At 52.9% G+C, this 21,639-nt stretch overlaps 1 protein-coding gene across 1 annotated transcript in view; it reads right to left on the reverse strand.

Annotated features, from left to right (window-relative positions):
• SPOCD1 (SPOC domain containing 1) overlaps positions 1 to 20,122 on the reverse strand; it is a 59,293-nt gene extending 39,171 nt beyond the window's left edge. The window contains exons 1-9 of the mRNA XM_075527948.1: positions 20,027 to 20,122; positions 19,452 to 19,618; positions 18,814 to 19,084; positions 3,751 to 3,792; positions 2,482 to 2,613; positions 1,979 to 2,054; positions 1,577 to 1,667; positions 749 to 908; positions 538 to 654 (exon numbers count right to left, since the gene is read on the reverse strand). Of these exons, the coding sequence (XP_075384063.1) occupies positions 538 to 654; positions 749 to 908; positions 1,577 to 1,667; positions 1,979 to 2,054; positions 2,482 to 2,613; positions 3,751 to 3,792; positions 18,814 to 19,084; positions 19,452 to 19,618; positions 20,027 to 20,122 (1,152 nt within the window). The remainder of the gene's footprint in view (positions 1 to 537; positions 655 to 748; positions 909 to 1,576; positions 1,668 to 1,978; positions 2,055 to 2,481; positions 2,614 to 3,750; positions 3,793 to 18,813; positions 19,085 to 19,451; positions 19,619 to 20,026) is intronic.
• Between the last annotated feature and the right edge of the window lie 1,517 nt (positions 20,123 to 21,639).

Genomic DNA, 21,639 nt, shown 5'->3' on the forward strand with positions numbered 1-21,639 from the left:
TCCAGTCCTTACACTCAGCTGCCCACCACCACCAGGCAAGCAGTCTCCAAGCCCAGGCGGTGCCTACACTGCCCTGGCCCTGAGGAGTGCCCAGTAAGGAGCGGCCCACGGGTACAGGGTCCATGAGGACTTTTTGAGGAGTGTGGGGTTCACGGGGTCTCCCAGGGGTTCCTCAGACTGGGCTAGAGAGAGGGGCACCCAAGGGGACTATCCCTCCTAGTTGGCTGACGATGACTCTGACTCCAGACTCTGAATAGTACCCCCTCCCACACAGCCCCACCACCGCCTCCCTCAGCCTCCAGAAGTCTGCCCCTCTAGGGGGGTCACCACCTAGCTCTCCACCCTCAGTTCGGCCACTGCTGCCCAGTGGGGAAGCTCTGTGGCCCCTCTCCCTTGCCTGCCTCCTTGGGCACTTCTGCTCCTGGTTTCACTCCGGGTGCGCTTCCTTCACTCTGCCATCCTCCTCACCCTGCTTCATCCTCGGCCACCATGCCCACACCCACCACCCCTGCCCTCTCCCGCCTCTGACTGGCTCACCCTTTTCTCTTCCTGGTCCCGCCAGCGGGCCAGTTCTTGGGGGGCCAGCTGGATGGAGCTCATCCGCACCAGGCTGTGGGGGGTGAGATCCCCACGAACCACTCGGAGAAACAGGTCCTGCAGGGCAGAAAGCAGGGGCTGCAGTCCACTCGGAAGCCCCCAGCCCCACGCCCTGCCCGGCGACCAGGACTCTGCAGCCTGGAAGCCTCACCGGGTTCCTGGGGTCCCGCAGGTTGAACACCAGGCTGCGGTACTTGGTCTTGTAGCGGCAGGTGGCGTCCTGCGTCAGGTCAAAGAGGGCCGCCTCAATGCCCGCAGCGAGGCACCCCAGGGCCTCCTCACTCAGCACCAGGTATGGGAGCTCCTTGAGGCTGAGGGGGCAAGATGGGGGTGCGGGGGTGTTAGGAGCCAAAGCCACTTCCCGTCCTGTGCCCTCACCTTACAGCACCCACTGTTTTCACCCCGCCCTGTCGGGCAGCATTTTGCTCCTCCTCGTCTTCAGACAGGGCGCTGGGGGTTCAGAAAGATACAGGACTCGCCCAAGGTCACGCAATCTGTGGTACAGGGGAGACCTGTCTCGATGGCGGGACCCACACACCACCCCTGGGCCAGTGGAACGAGCCTGTGTGGAAGAGGGGGCAAAGGTGGGGTCAGGCACAGGTCCAGGGAGGAGACAGGGCCCTGGGTGGAGGCCAGGAGACCCCAGAAGTGATGCTGAGGTTCTGACAGGCCTCTGCAAAGCACCCCTCACTTGATCGCCATCTGTAAGCAAAAGCTCCGGGCTCACCTCTGGGACCCTCTCCCAGCACAGTCTCATTGTGGACCCTGAGGGCATTGCTGGGGGTGACGGCTGGGAGGACCTGGCAGAGCCTGAGCCAGCTCCATCTTGGAGTCAGAGTGCTTGGCTCTCACTGTGGCTCTCCAGGGATGGGAGGACCACACTGCTTCATGCGGGAAACCATGCTGCCCACGGGCACTGGCAGGTGGTGATGGGCGGGGACGGTCCTTCCAGGGTCCGAGGTGAGGAGCACAGCCTTACCGACTCCGCAGTGCCTCCTGCAGGGCGTGCACCACCGCGCCCCGCACCCGGACATCCTGGGGCAGCTTCTCCTGTTCATGCTGAGGGTGGCCTACAGGAAAAGTGAGACACCCTCCGCTGGGCACCCAAGAGTACCCAGGAGAGTGATGGGGGAGGGGTGAACACCGTGCTGAGGGGCTCAGGCAAGTGGGGGAAGGGCCCCACTCTTAGGGACCCAGGCTGTTTCCATGCATCTGGGAAGTAGGCCCAGGCAGCCAGCAGCCCAGCCCCTTGGGAGAAGGACAGTGTGTTAGGGAGGAGAAGGGAGGATTCCTGGCAGGGACTGGGGACCAGGAGCGGGCCTGGCCCTCCCCAGCAGTCACTGAGAGAGGAGGTGGCGGGGGCACCTCCAAGGGCCCTTACCTGAATCTTCACCCTCCTCTCCTCTGCCAGCCTCCTCCTTGTCAGCAGCCATTGCTCTGCATTGTGAAAGCAGGGCCTGAGGGGGAGAGGCGGGGAAGTCAGGCTTGGGGAGGCGGTGGGGGGATGGCCACCTCTGAGTTACCTCCCCAAGGAACCAGTGTGGGCGGGATGCAAGCACTGTCCCTGGACACTCAGCACTGGGCTCTGTACCAGCACCTCCTCTTGTGAGGCCCAGGAGGAGGAACCCTGAGACGCAGAGGGCACTGAGGCCATCCTGAAGGAGGCAGTGGAGGGCGCTGGCCAGCAGACCAAAGGCTGCCTGCTCCCTGCCCATACCACAGGGCCCCAATCCTCTTTGCGGTCAGGCATCCCCTTTCTGAGCCTTAGGGGTGGCTCCGTGAACCGGGTGGGAAGGGGCGCTGCTCAACAGAATGAAGTGGGATTTGTGAGTCGGGGCCCCTCTGTACCTGGCACTCAGTGGTGTGTCGGGTGGTGGGCCCTACCCTCTTCCCAGGTGCCTGAGCAGGCAGGACCTCCATCAGGTTCTCCAGGGCCTCCAGCTTGGCAGGCTGCCGGCCCCCGGTCGAACGGTGGCTGATGGCCCCCAGGAGCCGGATGACAGGCCCGGATCCAAGCTGCTGGGGAGAGAAGGTCAGAGCCAGGGTACACGGGGGACCTGTGCTTCCCTCACCTGTACACACACACACACGGGGGACCTGTGCTTCCCTCACCTGTACACACACACACACACACACACACACGAGGACCTGTGCTTCCCTCACCTGTACACACGCACACACACACACACGGGGACCTGTGCTTCCCTCACCTGTACACACACACACACACACACACACACACACGGGGGACCTGTGCTTCCCTCACCTGTACACCTGTACACACACACACACACCAGCCCAGACCATTGGCTCTGTGAGCACAGGGAACATGCCTGGTCTTGGTTCTTGCTGCTGGCCCAGTGAAGATGTGAAGATGCGGGGACTGCCTGGCCTCCCCTTCCCAAGAAAGAGGCCTGACTTCCCTCCTCTCCTCTCCCCTTCCCCGCTCATCCCCTGCCGGCTCAGAGTTAACTGAACCCTTTAGGGGCTCTTCTCACCCTCCTCCTGAACAGACATGCATGTCACCTCTCCTGACTGACTCAACCGCCAACCCCTCCTCACAGTCCCGCCATGCCCCCTTCTTGGGGGTCCCTGCTGGCTCTGTGTCCCTCCTAGGAGGCAGGCCCATGATAATCAGATCCATCATTCCTCCTTTCAGCCACAAGTGCAATCAACGCCCCCTCCCCACCCCCCGGTCCAAGAGGAAGCCCTTCGAGACCCACTCAAAGCGCAGGTGGTTCCTGGTGCTGAAGGAACTACTGCGTCTAGTGGTGGACCTTGTTTCATGCTCAACGCTAGCCTCGAGCCTGGCAGTTACGGCGCTGCGAGGCTGGCGGAGGCTGAAGGTCTCCCTCCCAACTTTCTTTGCTTTGGTCTCATTTTCAGGGTGGGCTGCTTCTTGGCATTGATTGTAAACCCCAGGAGACTTGACTTTGGAAGCAGGTGGGTCTGACATTGTCTCCTTGCACGAACGACCATGAAGCGATCGTGTTCCAAGGCTCAGTGTCAGAGGGGACGGGAGTACTGGGCTGCACTAGTTGGGCACGTCAGAGGGCACTGACCGGATCTACTCCGGGGGGTGGGCAGTGTGTATGTGCATGTCCCCCGATGAAAGGGGGGAGACGGAGAGTAAGGAAAAGAGGACCTACGTACGTAACACACATGCTTCACCCCACGTGGCAGCTCCACTTCCTCCTGGGAGAGAAAAAGGGGGCAGGGATTAGGGACCCCACAGCAGGAAGCCACTCACAGAGGAGAAAGATGTACGTTCCATGTCCACCGTCAACTCGGGGTGGGGCGCAATGTCCATCAAAGGGGAATGGTCAGCAGACACATCATCCCACGGATTCTATGAGGCCACTAAGAAGGGAGTCCTAATAAAAGTTGGCCACTCGCCAGGGGCGGCCCCGGAGGAAGCCCTTCCCATGTGAGCCGCCAGGAGGTACGCACTGTGTGCCAACCCCCATGGCGCTGAGTCAGTTCCGACGCACACTGGCGACCCTATGGGAAAGAGCCGAACTGCCTGCTGGGGTTTCTGCAACAGCTGATGGCCACTTCTGCCTCCCACGGAGACGCTGCTGGCTTTGAACCGCCAACCTTGTGAGTAGCAGCCAAATGGGCAACCCCTGCACCCCTGGGGTACCTCATTGGCGATTACTGACCCCATTTTACGGATGAGAAAACTGAGACTCAGACAGGGTGTGAAGATCCCATCGGTACTAAGCAGCAGGGCTAGGGTTAGAACCTGGTTCTCGCTGGGTCAAAAGCACTGAACTCCTGGGCTCTCCTGAGCAATGGCCCCGCGGGCACTCGCTGACATGGAGAGGATGGTGGTAGGAAGCATTATTATATAAAGAAAACACTCCACATGCACATACAGGTTATGGAACAGGCCCTGTTGCATAAGCCTGTTTATGTAAATACGTATTTATAGATGCATAATGGAGGTTATCTCTGGGGAATAAAATTCCAGGGGGATTTTCACTCTGTACTTGTAGCTATGTGGATATTTATGTTAGTCAAAATGAGCATGTATTTCTTTCATAACCAGAAACATATTTTTATTAAAAACAAGCTCAGAGCAGTGTGTGTACTGTGCTACCATTTGCGTGAAAAAAAAGGGAAACATTTTTTCTACATTTGTATTTGCTTGAATATACATACCATATCCCTTGTGTCCACAGGAGCTGAATAGCCAGGGCCAGGGCATTAGGGGATGGACAGGGTGGTGGGAAGACACTATCCTCCCACCCTTACTTTTTAACCGTGCAAATGAGTCAGCCTTTCAGAGAGGAAACTGGAAACAGCAACAACCCCATTGCCCAGAGCAGCTTCCTATTCACGGGGCAAGCCCACGGGGGGACAGCGGGAGGGGGTCGAAGAGGAAATACACCCTTGGAGGAAGTAGGGGAAATACATGAAGAATTACTGCTGCGTGTTGAGTCGATCTCAAGTCGGAGCAACTGTGTGGGGGCAGAATAGAGCTGCCCCCATCGAGTTTTCTAGACTGTAATCTTACAGGAGCACGGCGCCAAACCCTTTCTCACACAGAGGCTTGGTGGGCTCGACCTGCCAACATTTTGGTTAGTAGCTTAGTGCTAAGCTGCTGTTCCATCAAACTCACAGCCACTGAGTCAGGCAGAGTCCCAGAGACCCTCTGGACAGAGGCAAATGGTCCCCTCTGAGTTCCTGAGGCTCTAAATCTTTACAGCAGCAGAAGGCCTCCTTTTCCTCCTGCAAGGAGGCTGGTGGGTTTGATCTGCTGACCTGGTGGTCAGCAGCCCAACATGTAATCCCCTACGCCACCAGGCCTCCTATTGCACCACCAGGCTCCCCACATTTAGAATAACCTTTCGCAATTCAAAATCTGAGCTGGCCTCATCTCAGGGGTCGATACACCAGGCTCCCGGGCCAAGCAACATCAGGTAGCAGACTCAGACCAGCACAGGCTTACTACAGCCGCTTCGCAGACCAGGATGGAAAATAGAGTCTCATAATATTGGGAGAGAAACAAAACGAAGAGGTGAACATATGCGTGAAGGCATAAAAAGGATACAAAATGACCAAGCAGATTTGGTTGAGAACCAAATATAGCTTCTGGAAATGAACATACAATAATAATAATTAAAATTTTAAAACTCAGTGGGTAGTTTTAATAGCATATTAGGCACAGCTGAAGTGAGTTAGTGGACTGGAAGATACATTTTCAAAAATCACCCGGAACATTTGCAGCACAGAGCGTCAACACGACGACAAAGGGTGGAGTGAGCAGGACTCATTAAGCTGGCGACAGCTCCAGAGGAGCGGGGAGGAGAGCGGGGCAGCGGTATTTGAAGAAACTGTGCCTAAGAATTTCCAGTGTTGATAAAAAACACCAATTCACTGATTCAAAGAGCTCAGTCGATTCCAAACAGGACTCCCCACCTAGAGACATCACAGTGAACGTGAGGACAGCAAACACAGCAAGACCCTTGGAGCAAGCGGATTATCAGCTAAGACTTCAATGGCTAACAGTCAATCCTCACCGTAACGGCGTGGAATCAGGTTTTACAGAAGAGGAAACTGAGGCACACAGAGACACCGAAACCCCAACCCCTAGTGCCATTTGGTCCATTCGGACTCATAGTGACGCTATAGGCTAAAGAGCAAGTGTCTCATAGCACTTGTGGGAATTTAAATCGTAGAAGTAGACTGCCGCATCTTTCTCCCATGGGTTCCCGTGGCTGCTGGGTTTGAACCACCGACCTTTCCGCTAACAGCCCAGTGCTTAGCCCACTCGGCCCTACGGTTCCTTTCATCGAGATACAGGAAGCGTGTCCAAGGTCACACAGATTGTAAATCAAGGAGCTGGATTTCAAATCCAAGCAGCCTGATCCCATAGGCCCTCTCTTTATCCAACAGGGTTTATGCCTCTCTTAATGAAAAGACATTTTACCTACAAACCAAGACTCCAAACTCACTGCCATCGAGGCGATTCTGGGTCATGACAACCTTTTGGAAGGGTGGAACTGTCTAGGTGGGCTCCTGAGACTGTAACTCTTTACAGGGGCAGAGAGCCTCCTCTGTCTCCCTCGGAGTTGGTGGACTGGAACTGCTGACCCTGCAGTTAACAGCCGAATCTGTAACCAGCACCTCACCAGGAACAGACAAATCAGACACACAGCTGGCTTCTCGGTGGCAATAATAGAAGGAATGCCACAGGAGAAAGCTTTCAATGAGTTTAGAGAAGAGAGCTCCCAATTGCGGGTCCGAGCCAAACACTGCAGGCATGAGGATGAAAATGCACAGATAAAAAAGAAAGGAACCCGCCCAGGTAATGTAGAGGAAACCAAGAGAGTGCCTCTGATGGCTTTTTCAATAAATGGACTCTTCAAGGACAACGCGGAGGCCGAAGGAAGAAAAGGGCCCAGATGAAGAACGGAAGCACAAGGTCGGAATTCTGAGCAAAGGAAATGATAAAGATGAGGCTAAACCGACCCAGACGCTGGCTGTGCAAACCTAGAACGACAAGTGTGCAATCTCTGGGATTAAGAAACAATGTGGGGAGAACCTGGGGCAACTTCCTGGGTACCAGCAGCAATGGACCGGGAAGGGGCAGCTTGGACTGAACTGCACCATCCTGGAGGAGATTAGAGAGTCACTGGGTTTTGTTGCCGTTGCGTCAGTGCCAGGGCGCGGCGACATCCTAATAAAAGGAGACTGCCGGTCAGCTTGGCCACCTCCACGATGGCGGCTCCACGGGGCCTGCGTCCTCACGGCTGTCAGTCGGTCTCAGGGAGGGTCTTGCGCCTCTCCCACACCCGGTGTGCTTTTCTACACGTGCTCTTTCCTGATGACATGGCCAAAGTGCGAGAGCCAAAGACGGGCCTTCCTCACCTCGAACAAGTTGAATTTCGACAAATTTGGGATTCTCCTACTCAAGAATATAAGCAGGGAACCGAAAACTCCCAAACCACTAGCATGATAAAAAGGGATCAGCAGAAGTAATCCATCCAAAAGGAGACAATAGAAGGGAGAAGAATGGAAAACGCAGGGCACATGGAAGCAAAATAAGAAGGTGGGAAGAGATCCCAATAAATCGGTATATACCACAAAGAGATTTCCACAAAAGTCAGGCCTTCATAAAACTAAGATTCGATTACAACAAAACTCAAACCTACTGCCATCAAGTCAATTCTGACTCAGAGTAACCTGGAAGGACAGGGTAGGCCTGTCCCTGTGGGTTCCTATGGCTATAACTCTTTACAGGGGTAGACAGCCTCATCTTTCTCTTGAGGAGCAGCTGATGGTTTTGAACTGCTGACCTTGTGGTTAGCAGCCCAATGGGTAACCACTGCACCACCAGGGCTCCAGTGACAACATCCATCTCGACAAATCAACTATGCATAAAAGTTTAAAAGGATAAAATTGGAATACTACGTGAACAGGCAAATAGTAACCAAAATAATGTCGGTTTAACTATATTCCTATCTGATAAAATATACTTTAAGCAAAAAATAACAATAATTAGAGGCAATTTATCAGGAAGTTATAGCGATTCTAAACTTATATGCATCTAATAACATAATCTCCAGTGGAGCCCTGATGGCATAGTGGGCTATGTGTTGAGCTGCTAACTGCAAGGTCAGTTAAAAGATTGAAACTGCACAACAGATCTTCTTTAATTACAGTGAGAGAAGCTAGAAATCAGTATAGAAGCAAACTGGACATTTCACCAAAATGTGGAAGCAAAACAATTGATGGATCAGGGGAGACATCAGAAAATGCTTTCAGATGAATGGAGTCTCTGGATGGTGCAGGCAGTTAATATGCTGAGCTGCTAACGGAGAGGCTGGAAGTTTGAGTCCACCTAGAGGTGCCTTAGAAGAGGTGCCTCCTGAACGCCCCGCCCCAAATCAGCCATTGAAAATCCTAAGGAGCGCAAGTCTATTCTGACACACACGACGCCGTCATGAGCTCAGAGTGGTTGGGGTCGATGACTGTGTGGACCAGTGGAGATGGCTAGATTACAGTCGACATCCCACCATTTCAGCAGGTAACACCTGAGCAAAAACCAATAGTTCTGAAGGAAGAAGTCCAAGCTACACCAAAAGCATTAGCCAAAAACAAGCCTCCAGGAATTGATGGAGTACTCATTGAAATCCTTCAGAAAGCTGAAGAAACACTGGAAGCACTCACTCGTCTATGCCAGGAAACTTGGAAGACAGCTGCCTGGCCCACTGACTGGAAGAGATCCCTATGTGTGCCCATTCCAAAGAGGTGGCCCAAGAGAAAGCTCAACCTACAGGACAGCATCGTTGATATTGCACACGGGTAAGGTTTTGCTTAAGATCATCCAAAAAAGAATACAGCAGGACATTGACAGGGAACTGCCAGAAGTTCAGGCTGGAATCAGAAGAAAACGTGGAACAAAGAATATCATTGTTGATGTCAGATAGGTCTTAGCTCAAAGCAGAAAATACCAGAAAGATAGTGTTTGTGTTTCACTGACTAAACAAAAGCATTCAACTGTGTGGACCATCATAAACTCTGGACCACCTTGAGAAGAATGGGAATCCCAGAACACTCCCTTGTGTTCATTTGGAACTTGCACATGGATCAAGAGGCAGTTGTGTGAACAGGAAAAGGGAACGGTTTAAAATCAGGAAAGGTGTGCGCCAGGGTTGCATCCTCTCCCCATACCGTTCAATCGAAATGCTGAGCAAATCATCAGAGAACCTGGATTATACGAAGAAGACGTGGCATCCCAGATTGGAGGAAGGCTTATTCACAGCCTTTGGTAAGCAGCAGACTTGCCTGCTGAAAGTGAGGAGGAATTGAAGTACTTGCTGATGAAGATCAAGGACTGCAGCCTTCAGCATAGATGACAACTTGATGCAAGGAAAACCCAAATCCTCATGACGGAGCCAAGAGGTGACACCATGATAAGTGGATGAAAGGTTGAAGGTGTCGAGGATTTGTTTTACTTGGATCCATAATCAGTGCTTATGGAGCAGCAGCCAACAGCTCAAAGGACGAGTTGCATCAGGTCGATCTGCTGCACAGACCTCTGTAGAGGACTGAAGAGCACGATGTGACTTAACCCAAGTCATGGCGTTCTCCATGGCATCTTGTGCATGTGAAAGTTGGACACTGAATAAGGAAGACCGCCGAAGAATCGATGCATTTGAATGGTGGAGCTGGAGAAGAGTGTTGACAGTACCACGGACTGCTTAAAGGACAAACTGATCTGGATTGGAAGAAGTAAGGCCAGCATATTCCTTGGAGGCAAGCATAGCAAGACGTCATGTCCTATATACTTTGGACATGTTGTTCAGGAGAGACCAGTCCCTGGAGAAGGATATCGTGATTGGCAAAGTGGAAGGGAGGCAAAAGAGAGGGAAATTCTGAAAGAGATGCACTGACACCGTGGCTGCATCGATGGGCTCAGGCCTGGGACCAATGGTGAGGATGGCGCAGGACTGGGCAGTGTTTCGTTCTGTTGTGCACAGGGTCGCTATGGGTCGGAGCTGACTCGATGGCACCTAACAGCAACAACAAGACTGGAGGTGGTTCCCACTCAGACCAACCCTGCAGGGCGGAGCAGAGCTGCCCCACGGGGCTTCTATGGCTACACTCTTGGCTACACTCTGTTGGAACCTATGTCTAGGTTTTTTTTTTTCCATGAGGGGCTGGTGGGATCCAACTACAATCACCACTTAACCCAGTGCTTAACCATGGCACCCCTAAGGCTTCTTAGAGACAAGCGTAGTGGGTTACGCCCAGGGCTGCTAACTACAAGGTCAACAGTTCAAAACTACCTTAGGAGAAAGATGAAGTTTTCTACTCCCATGAAAATGACAGTCCCAGAACCCCCAGGAGCAGTTCTACCCTGTTCGATCAGGTCCCTGTGAGTCGGAATTAACTTGATGACAGCAGTGAGTTAGTTAGCCTTTAATGAATGAACGCACAACATACCCAAACCTATGCGACGCAGTAGACAGAAGCCAGGGGAAGGGCAGGGCCAGCAGCAGCAGGGGCCGCAGGTCTACAAGGGTGGTGACAAGGCTCTGGGGGCCAAGGCTGGCAGCAAATTCATGTCCTCACTGCCATCAAGTCCATGCTGACTCATAGCAAGCCCCTGAGGTTCCCACACTGTCACTGTTCACAGGAGTAGAAAGCCCAGTCTCTCTCCTGAGGAGTTGATGTCTGATTTGAACTGCCGACCATGCAGATTGCAGCCCTGAGCATAACCCCTACATCACCAGGGTTCTATGAACATTACAGGGAAGGAAACAGTCCCCCAGTGTGGATGCACCTATCAGGTCCTTTAAGCCTCAAGTCCAGCCTGAGTTCACATCAGGATGTCACCTCCAGGATCTTGGGGTCTGGGGACCTTCTGGTGCTTCCCTTGCCCCTTCGTGGCCCTCATTCTGCCCTGACCTTCCCGGGAATTGCTTCCTCACTGTCCCCTCTCACCACCAGCCTTTCACCCCTGTGTGCTGTCACCTCCTGGGAGAGCCACCTGGCCCCAGGGCCCTACTTCTTGCCAGTCTCGGGCTCCCACTTTCCTGCCTGGGGCCCTGAGGAGATGCAGGTGCCCCGCCTCCTGCTCCAGCCAACAGCTGGCTTCTCCCTCGTGGGCCCTGCAGCTGTCTCCCTCCTGCTGTGTGAGGAGCAGAGAACAGCAGTGACGTGTTATTTGTGGTTTTGGTGAAGATTCAGCCTGGAAAGTTTTTTTTTGGTAAGGCTGAGAAACCCACTGGGAACCGTGGCTGCTGATGGCAAAACAAAAAAAAAGTCCCAGGTTCTGGGGAGAAAGAAGACAGGCAGCTGCAATGGAGTTGACACTGGTTCACAGCAACCTTATGTCAACACAGGAGCCCTGGTGGTGCAGTGGTTACTCGTTGGGCTGTGACTCTCATGGTCAGCAGTTCAAAACCACCTGCATCTCTTCGGGAGAAAGACTGGGCTTTCTATTTCTGTAAATAGCTACAGTCTCAAGACCCACAGCCACTTGCAAACCAGAATGACAGACGACAAACGGGTGGTGGAATCACTGCCGTTAAGTTGACTCTGACTCGTGCGACACCGGGTTTTTTCTTAAGCAGCTCACCAAGCCTTTCTGCTCCGGTGCAGTCCCCGACCTCTCGGGCAGCTGGTGAGCCTGTTACCTGTGCACCCCCGAGGGACCCCTTTCGCCCTCGTGGCCCCACAGTGGGCACTTGGCTAATGACCCAAACTTGACTGTTTGAAACCACCCAGCATCTCTGGGCACGCAGAACATGCGCCTGGAGCAGGAGGCAGTTGTGCCAGCAGAACACGGGAATACCACATGGTTTACAATCGGGAAAGGTGTGCGTCGGGGCAGTATCCTCTCGCCATACTTGTTCCATCTGTATGCTGAACAAATCATCGGAGAAGCTGGGTACTATGAAGAAGAATTCAGCATCGGGATTGGAGGGAGGCTTATAACAACCTGCCATATGCAGATGACACAGCCTGCTTGCTGAAAGTGAGGACCTGAAGCACTTGCTGATGGAGACCAAGGACTGCAGCCTTCAGTATGGATTATAACTCAATGTCAAGAAAACCAAAACCACTCCCAACAGGACTAATAAATAACATCATGATCAATGGAGAAAAGGTTGAAGATGTCAAGGATCTTGTCTTCTGGGATCCATCATCAGTGCTCATGGAAGCAGCAGTCAAGAGATCAAAAGACACACTGCACTGGGTAAATCTGCTCCGCAAGACCTCTTTAAAGTCTTGAAAAGCAAGGATGTACTTTGAAGACCAGGTCTGCCTAACCCAAGCTAGTCATTTCAATCAACTTACATGCATGTGAAAGTTGAACAATGAATAAGGAAGACCAAAGAAGAATTCATGCATGTGTATTATGGTACTGGTAACGAAAATTGAAAGTACCATGGACTACCAAAGGACAAACAAATCTGTCTTTGAAGAAGTACAGCCAGAATGCTCCTTAGAGGCAAGGATGGCGAGACTCCATCTCCTGTACTTTGGGCCCGTTGTCGGGAGAGCCCAGCCCCTGGTCATGCTGGGTAAAGCAGAGGGGCAGCAGAAAAGAGGAAGGCCCTCAACATGATGGACTGACACAGTGGCTGCATCGGTGGGCTCAGACAATTGTGAGGACGGCACAGAAGTGGGCAGTGTTTCGTTCTGTTGTGCACCGCGTCACTCTGAGTTGGCACCAACGTGTCGGCACATAACAACAACACCACGCATCTCTGTAGGATAAAGGCCTGGTGATCTGCTCCCATAGAGACTAGAACCAGCAACCCTGTGGGGCCGTTCTACTGTTACATGGGGTCAGTATGAGCTGGGTTGGCTTCATGTCGCCCACCCATAATGATGAGGGGCTCCTTTAAACCCTGAGAAACTAGAGAAGGAAGCGCAAACAAAGCTCAAAGCCACACGAGGAATGACGGGGGAATCAGAGCAGAGATTCATGAAATAGGAAATCAGAAAACAGTAAAAAGGATCAATGAACCCAAAGGTTGGTTATTTGAAAAGATTGATGAAACTGACAAATTCCTAAGGGAAAAAAGAGAAAGTCGGATCGACTCAAGGGCAGTGAGTGAGCCACTAGTAACTAAAATCAGGACCAAGGCTGCAGGCAACTACTACCAACCTTACAGAGATTACAAGGACAGTGCGGGTGCTTTGGTGGCACAGTGGTTACATGCTGGTCTGCTCACGGCTGCGTCTCAAGTTCAAAAGCACCAGCTGCTCCATAGGAGAAAGATGGAGCATTCTATGCCCATAGAAGGAAAGTCAGAGAATGCTATGAATAATTAATTATATGCCAAAAAATTAGATAACCTACATGAGTAAATTCCTAAAAATATCCACACTATCAAAATTAGACCAAGAAGAAATAAAACATCTTGACAAATCTACAAGGAGAGAAACAGAAATAGTAGTTTAAAAGTCCCAACAGAATCATTTTATTGCATTTTTAAATGAGTTTTTGGTGTTTTCCCCCATTTGGAGATATAAGCTATCTGTGGGTGAAATGAAATGATGTCTGAGATATGCTTCCAAATAATTCTAACAGGGGAGGGTGTGCGCAAGCTGGCGCATGGGTAGCATGCGTGGGGCAGGATTAGTCTCGGGTTGACTGTTGCTAGGGTGATGAGGACATCAGTTTCACTTCTGGAAAGGGCCACTCGGAAAACATTTTAGGCGCAGGGGGCATACACAGACAGCCTCTGGTCCCTGGATGGTTAACGTGCCTGGCTGCTAACAGAAAGGAGGAGGGGCAAGTCCAGCACCATGTAAGCAAGGCCTGGAGATCAGCTGAAACGCAGCTTTTGAAAGCCCCGGGGCACAGTTCCACTTGGACACACACGGGGTCACCCTGAGCCAGATTCCATTTTCCTTTTTTCATGGCAACACGAGAACAAACGGCTAGCCGCATTCCAGTAAAATCTCACTTACCCAAACAGATGGGCTGTGAGATTCCTGGAAGAGCCCCCTGCTTACTGACAAGTCACACTGCAGCCTTGTGAAACTCCAACCCCCTCAGCCCAGCTCCTGGGCTCAGAGCAACGCTGCAGCGAGAGTCCTAGCTGGAACCCAAAGCCTGTCTTAACTCCTGGCCTGGCGCTCAGGGAGTCACTTGGCTGTTAGTCAGAACGGCTGGAGGGCACCGGACAACAAACTGTGAGCTCCTGGCATGCAACGTCAGGGGGCGGGGGAGAGCTCTCTGGGGTTGTCCATCTGTCAGAAGACATGCTCCCTACCTACAACTCTTGGCCCAATTCCCCTCCTGACAGACCCCTTGCAGTTACAGACAGGGCCCTGTGGGTCTGGAAAGGGCAGGAGGTGCTATGTGCCTCTCTGGCTGTGACGAGTCCTCCCCCTCCACACCCCCCCCCATGTCCCCTCCTATCCCAGCCTGGGTAGCTCCAGCCTCACTGGCCATTGTAGGCTTGGGGCAGCGAAGAGCTGGCATGCTGCCTTCCCTTCACCCCAAAAGTTTGTCTTTCAAGCCAAATGGATACAACGTGCCCAACTGCTCGTCAGACTCCCAGTTGATTCTCATATTCCATAGAGGGTCAGTGAACAGATGCCTGAGGGGCACCCTGGAGTAAGAGGCAGAGCTTGACCTTGAAGCCGTCTGCCTGCCCCTGCCAGCAGTCAGGATGCCTCCAGAAGAAGGGGCCAGGCCCCTCAGAGGGGCTCCTGGCCAGCCAAACACCATGTCCACACTCACCCCCACCGGCCCCTGGGCCACTAGCCCTGCCTCCAACCACCCTCCTCCCCCATCACAACACAGCCTCAGTCCTTCTGCAGCTGGCTCCCATTACCACGGCAACAGGTCATTTGGGCAACTGTGGGAAGACAGGCTCCATCAGAGCTCAGGATGAGCCTAAACTCCTGGTGACTAGGAGCTAAGAACTCTTAATACCCTTCCATTTCCTGACGGCTGAAGCCTCCAGCCTAGGTCACTCAGACAGACAGCAGCAAGGCCAGTCCGCAAGCCTCTGGGACATGGGCTCTTCCTCACACTACCAAAAGCTAAACCCACTGCCACCGAGTCCATGCCAACTCATAGCGACCCTGGGGGACAGGGTGGAACTGCCCCTGTGGGTTTCTGAGACTGTAACTCTTTACAGAAGTAGAAAGCTCCATCTGATGGTTTCAAACTGCCAAACTTGAGGTTAGCATCCCAGTGTAACCACTACACCATCAGGGGTCCCTCCACGACGGTGGTCAGAAACGAGAGGGGGGACATCACAGCCCACCCTTCCGTCCTGCCAGCGTTCCAGGGCTATGAACCATTTGTAGACAGAGATGATGCACGGCTCAGGGAAGCACAGCCAATATTCACTTGGGGAGAGCTTCAAACACTACACAACTTCGCAAGGAAACAAAACGCAAGATCCACAACAACTGCTTGTGCCTATGTTCATACAGAGGGGGCTGATGTGTCGATGCGCATGTACACACGCTGTTGTCGTGGCCATCAAGCCGGCTCTGAAAGGAGTCCCTCCCTGGCTAATCCAGAACAGTCTCCGCAGACATTAGCAGGCTCCCATCCACCGTGGCAGCCACTGCTGTGGACTCTGTGCCTCCCGCCCAGGGCTCCTCACCAGAGTGCTGTTGTGGGGCACAAGGTGTCACTGGAGAATAGCTGACGTCCAAGGGGCATCAAAAAGTTCGTGGGAAGACTCTATTCTTTTCTACTTCCAATCCTCCACGGACTTTTTGGAGCCCTGGTGGCATAGTGGGTTATGTGTTGGGCTACTGACTTCAAGGTCAGTAGTTCGAGGCTACCAGCCACTCTGAGTGAAAAAAATAAGACTTTTTACGCGAATAAAAAAGTTTCGTGTCTTAGAAACCCACAAGGGCGGTTTGGTTTTTAGAATACATCACAAGGTTATGTAATACAGTATAACAATACTGTGTCTGGGTAGTCTAGAGAAACAACTTCATAGACCCTCATGTGTATAAGAAAGAGCTTTGGGGGAAACAAAGAAAGAGCTTTATATACAAGAGCAATTAAATATTGAGAAAACATCCCGGCCCAGTCCAGATCAAGTCCAAAAGCCCGATATTAGCCCATGTCCGATACCAATCAATAAAGTCCTCTTCAGACTCACAAAACACATGCAATGATGCCAAATGCAGGAAGATCACAGGCCTGTGGGTGGGAAGTCTTGTGGATCCAGTGGCATTGTAAGCATCTCAGTGCTGGCAGGGGTCTCCATGGCAGTCCTCTGGCTCAGGGCACTGGGTAGTTCCATGTGTCTTGTCAGCTGCAATGTCTCCCAGGGAGTGAGCATGTGTCCTACCTCAAGCGAGCCATTTATCACCTTAGCACCTCCAAATAAGGTCATCAAGATGCCACCTGATTGACAGGCTAACCTCCACCCCTTCACTCTTACTCCTCTCAAATTGACAACAGATTATGTAACTGGTCTTTCTTCCACAAGGTCTTTCTTCCTAGTCCCTATCAGTCTGGAAGCTCTGCTGAAACCCGTCCCCCATGGCTGGCCCTGCTGGTATCTGAAATACTGGTGCGGTAGCTTCCAGCAACACGGCCACACCCAAGCCACTGTAGCCGGAAGAGCTGACAGATGAGGAGTCGCCAAACAAACTGAAACCAATTGCCACTGCGTTGATTCTGATTCAGAGACCCCGTGTGTGTCAGAGGAGAACTGTGCTCCAGGAAATTTTCAATAGCTGACTTCTGGGAAGTAGATCACCAGCCCTTTCTTCCAAGGTGCCTCTGAGCGGACTCAAAGCTCCAACCTTTTGGTTACCAGCCCAGGGCATTAACCATTTGCTCTATCCATGGACGGCTCTGTTTGTATTGCATAATTACATATTATTTTTTAATCTACATACTAATTTTAAAAGGGCTGGAAGGATATGAACAGTTAACAGTGGTTATCTCCAGAGGGTGTGCAAGATGAGGGAGGAGGTGGTGTTGCTGTGCCAGGTGGCCTCCAGTCGGTTTCCGTGTCATAGAGACCCTGAATAACACAATGAAACACGGCGGCGGCCCGGCAGCATCCTCACTGCTGTTATGCTCGAACCATTGTTGCAGCCACTGTGGCCATTCAGCTGGTCAAGGACCTTCCTCTTTTCACTGCCCCTCTGCTTTCCCAAGCGTGATGTCACCGTCCAGGGGCTGGCACTCCTGTGACATGCCCAAAGTGCGTGAGAGGGAGTCTCACCACCCCGGCTTCTCGGGGCGGGCTGGCTGTATTTCTTCCAAGACAGGTCCATTCGTTCCTTTGGCAGACCAGAGTACTCAATATTCTTCACTCGCACTGAAATTCAAGTGCGCCCATTCTTCTCTAGTTTTCCTTAGCCAATGTCCGGTTTTCACGTGCAAAGGAGGCTATTGAAAACGCCAGGCCTGGGTCAGGCAGGCCATTCTAGTCCTCAAAGTGACCTCTTTGCATCTCAACACGTCAGAGAGGTTTCGCGCAGCAGCTTGGGCAAGGTATAGGAGGGCATTAAAAGAGCCTTCTTGTTCTAAAATGGATCATGGTGATGACTGTACAACTCTTCTTGATAGGACGGAACTATTGAGGTGTATGGTGTATGGGTAGCACGCCAATAAAACGTTTTAAACTACAGAAGGCAGGAGACTGCTGCATTTTGTTTAACACACAGGCGCACTGGATCCCCAGTCGGCAGGGGCTCCAAAGAGGGCAAAGCGGACAAGCAGTTCACTGGCTCCTTGTCCTGGTTCCACTGTCTCTTTACTGTCTGACCTTGAGCATGGAAGCTCATCTCCCTGGAACCTCAGTGTTCACATCAGTAAAATGGGCCCGCATCACCAGCCTAGTGTGGCCGGGAAGATACTGACCAAGTGCACGCCCTAAGTAAGCTAAGTGCCACTTTCTCCTGTGATGATAGTGTGGGCGCTTCACCTACAGACAGCGCAGCAAGCTGGCAAGCCAGGATGCCTGGGTTTGCATGCGAAGCGTGTCACTCAGGCGCTGTGTGACTCGGAGTACACGACCTCACCTCTCTGGGCTTCGTAAGAGGATGGAACCCAAAGCGCACAGTCTATGGAGCACAGTAACGACGTGTAATAAAACAGGAGCACCACTTTGTGCCTTTGGGTATAAAAATGCTAGTGACATTTATGAATAAAATGATTATGACAGTATAAATAAAAATAACCAACCGGAGCGTGGTAGCTTGAGGGATCATGGCCAGTCCTGCCCCGCCCTCACAATCGCTGCTGGGCTGGAAGCACACTGTGGGCTGTCTGACAAGGCTACTGTTAAGGCGAAGGGGAATGGACTATGAATTAAGCCATCTGTCGTTGGTGGTGATTGTCAAGGCAACGTTGACTTGGGCAACCCCTTGAAGAACCACTGCATTTCAACAGGATGACCTTCCACAGCACCGCGTAACCACTGGCCATCCAGGGACTCACTCTCTTAGATCGGTGGACTGGCATCAGGACGCCATTGGCACACACGAGGTCACTCAGATGAGAGGGCATTTGACAACGCAGGAAGTGGGAAGAGGGGAAATCTGAACCCAGGGCTCTGATTGGAATTCAGCAACTGTGCTTTATTTTCCCCATCCTGACCTTGGAGGGTCTCAGTTTACTCATCAATAAAATGGGATCATGTTCATTAAGCGCCCATCTGGCTTAGTTCTATGGCATTCCACCACGAAGCATGTTGGGAGATAGAGCCTGGCCCCTCCCATCCAACCTCGGAGATGCAAACTTACCAGTTTGGGGCTGCCTCCTGGGATGGTTTCCCTCAACTGGACCCGGATGGAGCTGGAGCATCCATCATTGCGCTTCCTCAGTACAGCACACGGAGAGCTTCTCCGCCCTCTGACTGGGCCTGCTCGGGCCTGGCTGGTTGCAGGCTCCAGGGAGGCACTGAGGTTGGACAAGGCCTCCAGGGAGCTGGTGTGGGTGTCCATGGGGGCAGGGAGTCCTTGCTCCCCCTTGCTCCAGGGCCCAGGCTGAGCCTTGACCTCCAGCTCCTCCTGGCTATGTGAAGGAATAGTGGCCCTGTCGCTGCCTGGTGTCCGGAGGTGCTCAGCTTCGTGCCATTCTGTCCAAGTCTCTCTAGACACTCTCAGCCACCGTGCAGGGCTCCCTGGAGGATCTTCTGGGGCTGGCCTGGCGGCCTTCCTTCCCGTGGACAGCAGGATCTCACCAGGGCCAGAAGGACCAGCAGACTGAATCCCATCCTCTGCAGCAGGCAAATATTCAAGCTTAGTTCTGAAGCAAGACACCCCCCCCCCCAAAAAAAAACACCTCTCCTGGAGCCCTCACCCAGTGCCCTGGGAAAAGAGAACTGGGAGGCACTCCTGAGGGTGCCAGAGTAGTGCCTATGGGGGAGGGGTACACCCACAGCACGGGGCTCTCACCAAGCCACAGGAAGCCACCAGGCCCCCGCTGGCCCTGCAGCAAGGCCCGCACAATACTCCTCACCCCCGCCTTGTTCCTATAGGAGCCAGACCTTGCCATATAGCAGGCCCTTCCATCACACCCTGGAGACCTCAGCCCACCTTCTGCAGCCTGTGAGCCAGGGCCGCTTGCCTCCTCCACCCCTGCTGGTCTCTCCCAGAACCCACATTGACATGCTATCACCATTGCTGGGGTCAGCTGCAGTTCAGAGGTCAGGCAGAGAAAGCAGAATCTTTCTGGAGGTCAGCCCTGCCCCTGTTGTGGCTTCAGAGTGGGCACCTGGGAACAGGAGTCCCAATCTGGCTGTCTCATAACTCGCAGCTCTAGGACCACCCCATGGGCCCCAGTGTCAGAGCCCTTGGTCCAGAAGCTGGCATCAGCAGAACTCCCAGTCAGGGGGTGGGGGGGATGGGGTCTAATACCTGCCAGGGCCCCTTCCGTAAGGACCCTGCCAGCCCACGTTTGGGCCTCAGGGCTTGGCCACAGGCAATCTGGCGCCATCACTGACACAGAGCCAACTCCTTCCACATCCTCCTGGGAAAACCCAAAGAGACCTCCGAGAGTCAGGGCAGGGTCCTCCAGGCCGGACCCCTCTGTGGTCACCTCCTGGGACATGTCTGTCCACCTACAGGGGCCAAAAGACAGCGGGAGGAGACTTCCTGGAGGCCACCTCTCTTCCAGAAGGTGAAGCCATACCCAGGCGCCCACAGGAGACAGCATCCAGGAGTGTAAGCACCCAGCGGGTCCAAACGCCCAGGTTTAGGGAGGGAAATCGCGCCTCCAAAAATAGGATTGCACTACACCGACCCGCGAGGTCTTCCCAGCTGTGCGGGTTTACACTCTGGCCCACAGGGGATTGAAAATCGTGGCCGCTCATTCACCGAGCATTTATCTGTTATGTCTCGTCGTGTTGACAGCCACAGAGAAGGAAAACGAGATTCTGGAACGTGCGGTGGCTCATGGAAGGGCCCACAGGAAGTGGTGGCGCCCGGGATCTCACGCAAGTCAGGGCCCAGCTCTACACTGGGCGCGCCCGCGCGAAAGGACCAATTCCCACCTGGCCACCCTCCCTCCAGGGGGGCTTGTGAGGGCAGACGCCAGCCCAGGTTCCCGGACCGCTCCCCGACCTCAGTGGGCCCCGCTCTCTCACCTAGGGTCCCTCAGTGGTCCCGCGCCATTCCACCCTAAAGCTGGAAAGGACGGGGATCACGTGGCGCAGGGCGGGGCCGCGGGACGTTATTCTGAGCGAGATGGGGCGGGGCCTCTGGGGATGCGGGAAGGGCGGCTCCGAGGCGTGATGACGTCTGACCCAGGTGGGGCGCTGGTTCCCTGCAGGGATTGCTCCATGGAGGTGTCCACTGCACGGGCTTTCCATGGACTCTTGAGCAGGGCTAGGAGTCACTAGGAGAGGGGAGTAGGGAGAAGGGGGCCAGGGGTTCGAGGCGCAGAAGGGCTTTAAATACTGGCTGAGAATTTCAACCTGATCCTAAGGCGATGAAGAGCTACCCCAAGTGCCTAAATCGCGAAGAAAATGTAAAGGAATGTAGGGTTTCCCCCTTGTTATTTATATTATTATCATAAATAAAATATGGATATGCTTATTCGAGCTAAAGGTCATTAGGTCTCATCCAGTTAACTCGGACTCGTAGCGACCCTATTCACAACAGAATGACACACTACCTGGTCCTGGACCACCTCAATCTTTTCTCTTTCGAGATGTTGATGGACGTTCTCACAATTACTGTTGTGTTTGAGGCCACTGTGGAAGCCACCGGGTTGATCCAGCTCCCGAAGGTCTTCTCTCTTTCTCCGACCGTCTACTTTATCAAGCGTGATACCCATTACTAAGGCCCGCCTGGAAAAATGTCCAAAGTATGTGAGATAGTCTTATCATTGTCACTTCTTTTTTCATTTCTTTATCTTTTCTTTTTTTTAAATCATTTTATTGGGGGCTCGTACAACTCTTATCACAATCCATACATACATACATCCATTTTGCCAAGCACATTTGTACATTTGTTGCCATCATCATTCTCAAAACTTACTTTCCACTTGAATCAGCTTGGTATCAGCTCATTTTTTCCCCTCCATCACGAACCCTTGACAATTCATAAATCATTATTATTTTGTCA

This window comes from Tenrec ecaudatus, chromosome 1 (assembly GCF_050624435.1).
Source record: "Tenrec ecaudatus isolate mTenEca1 chromosome 1, mTenEca1.hap1, whole genome shotgun sequence".
Taxonomy (NCBI): Eukaryota; Metazoa; Chordata; class Mammalia; order Afrosoricida; family Tenrecidae; genus Tenrec; species Tenrec ecaudatus.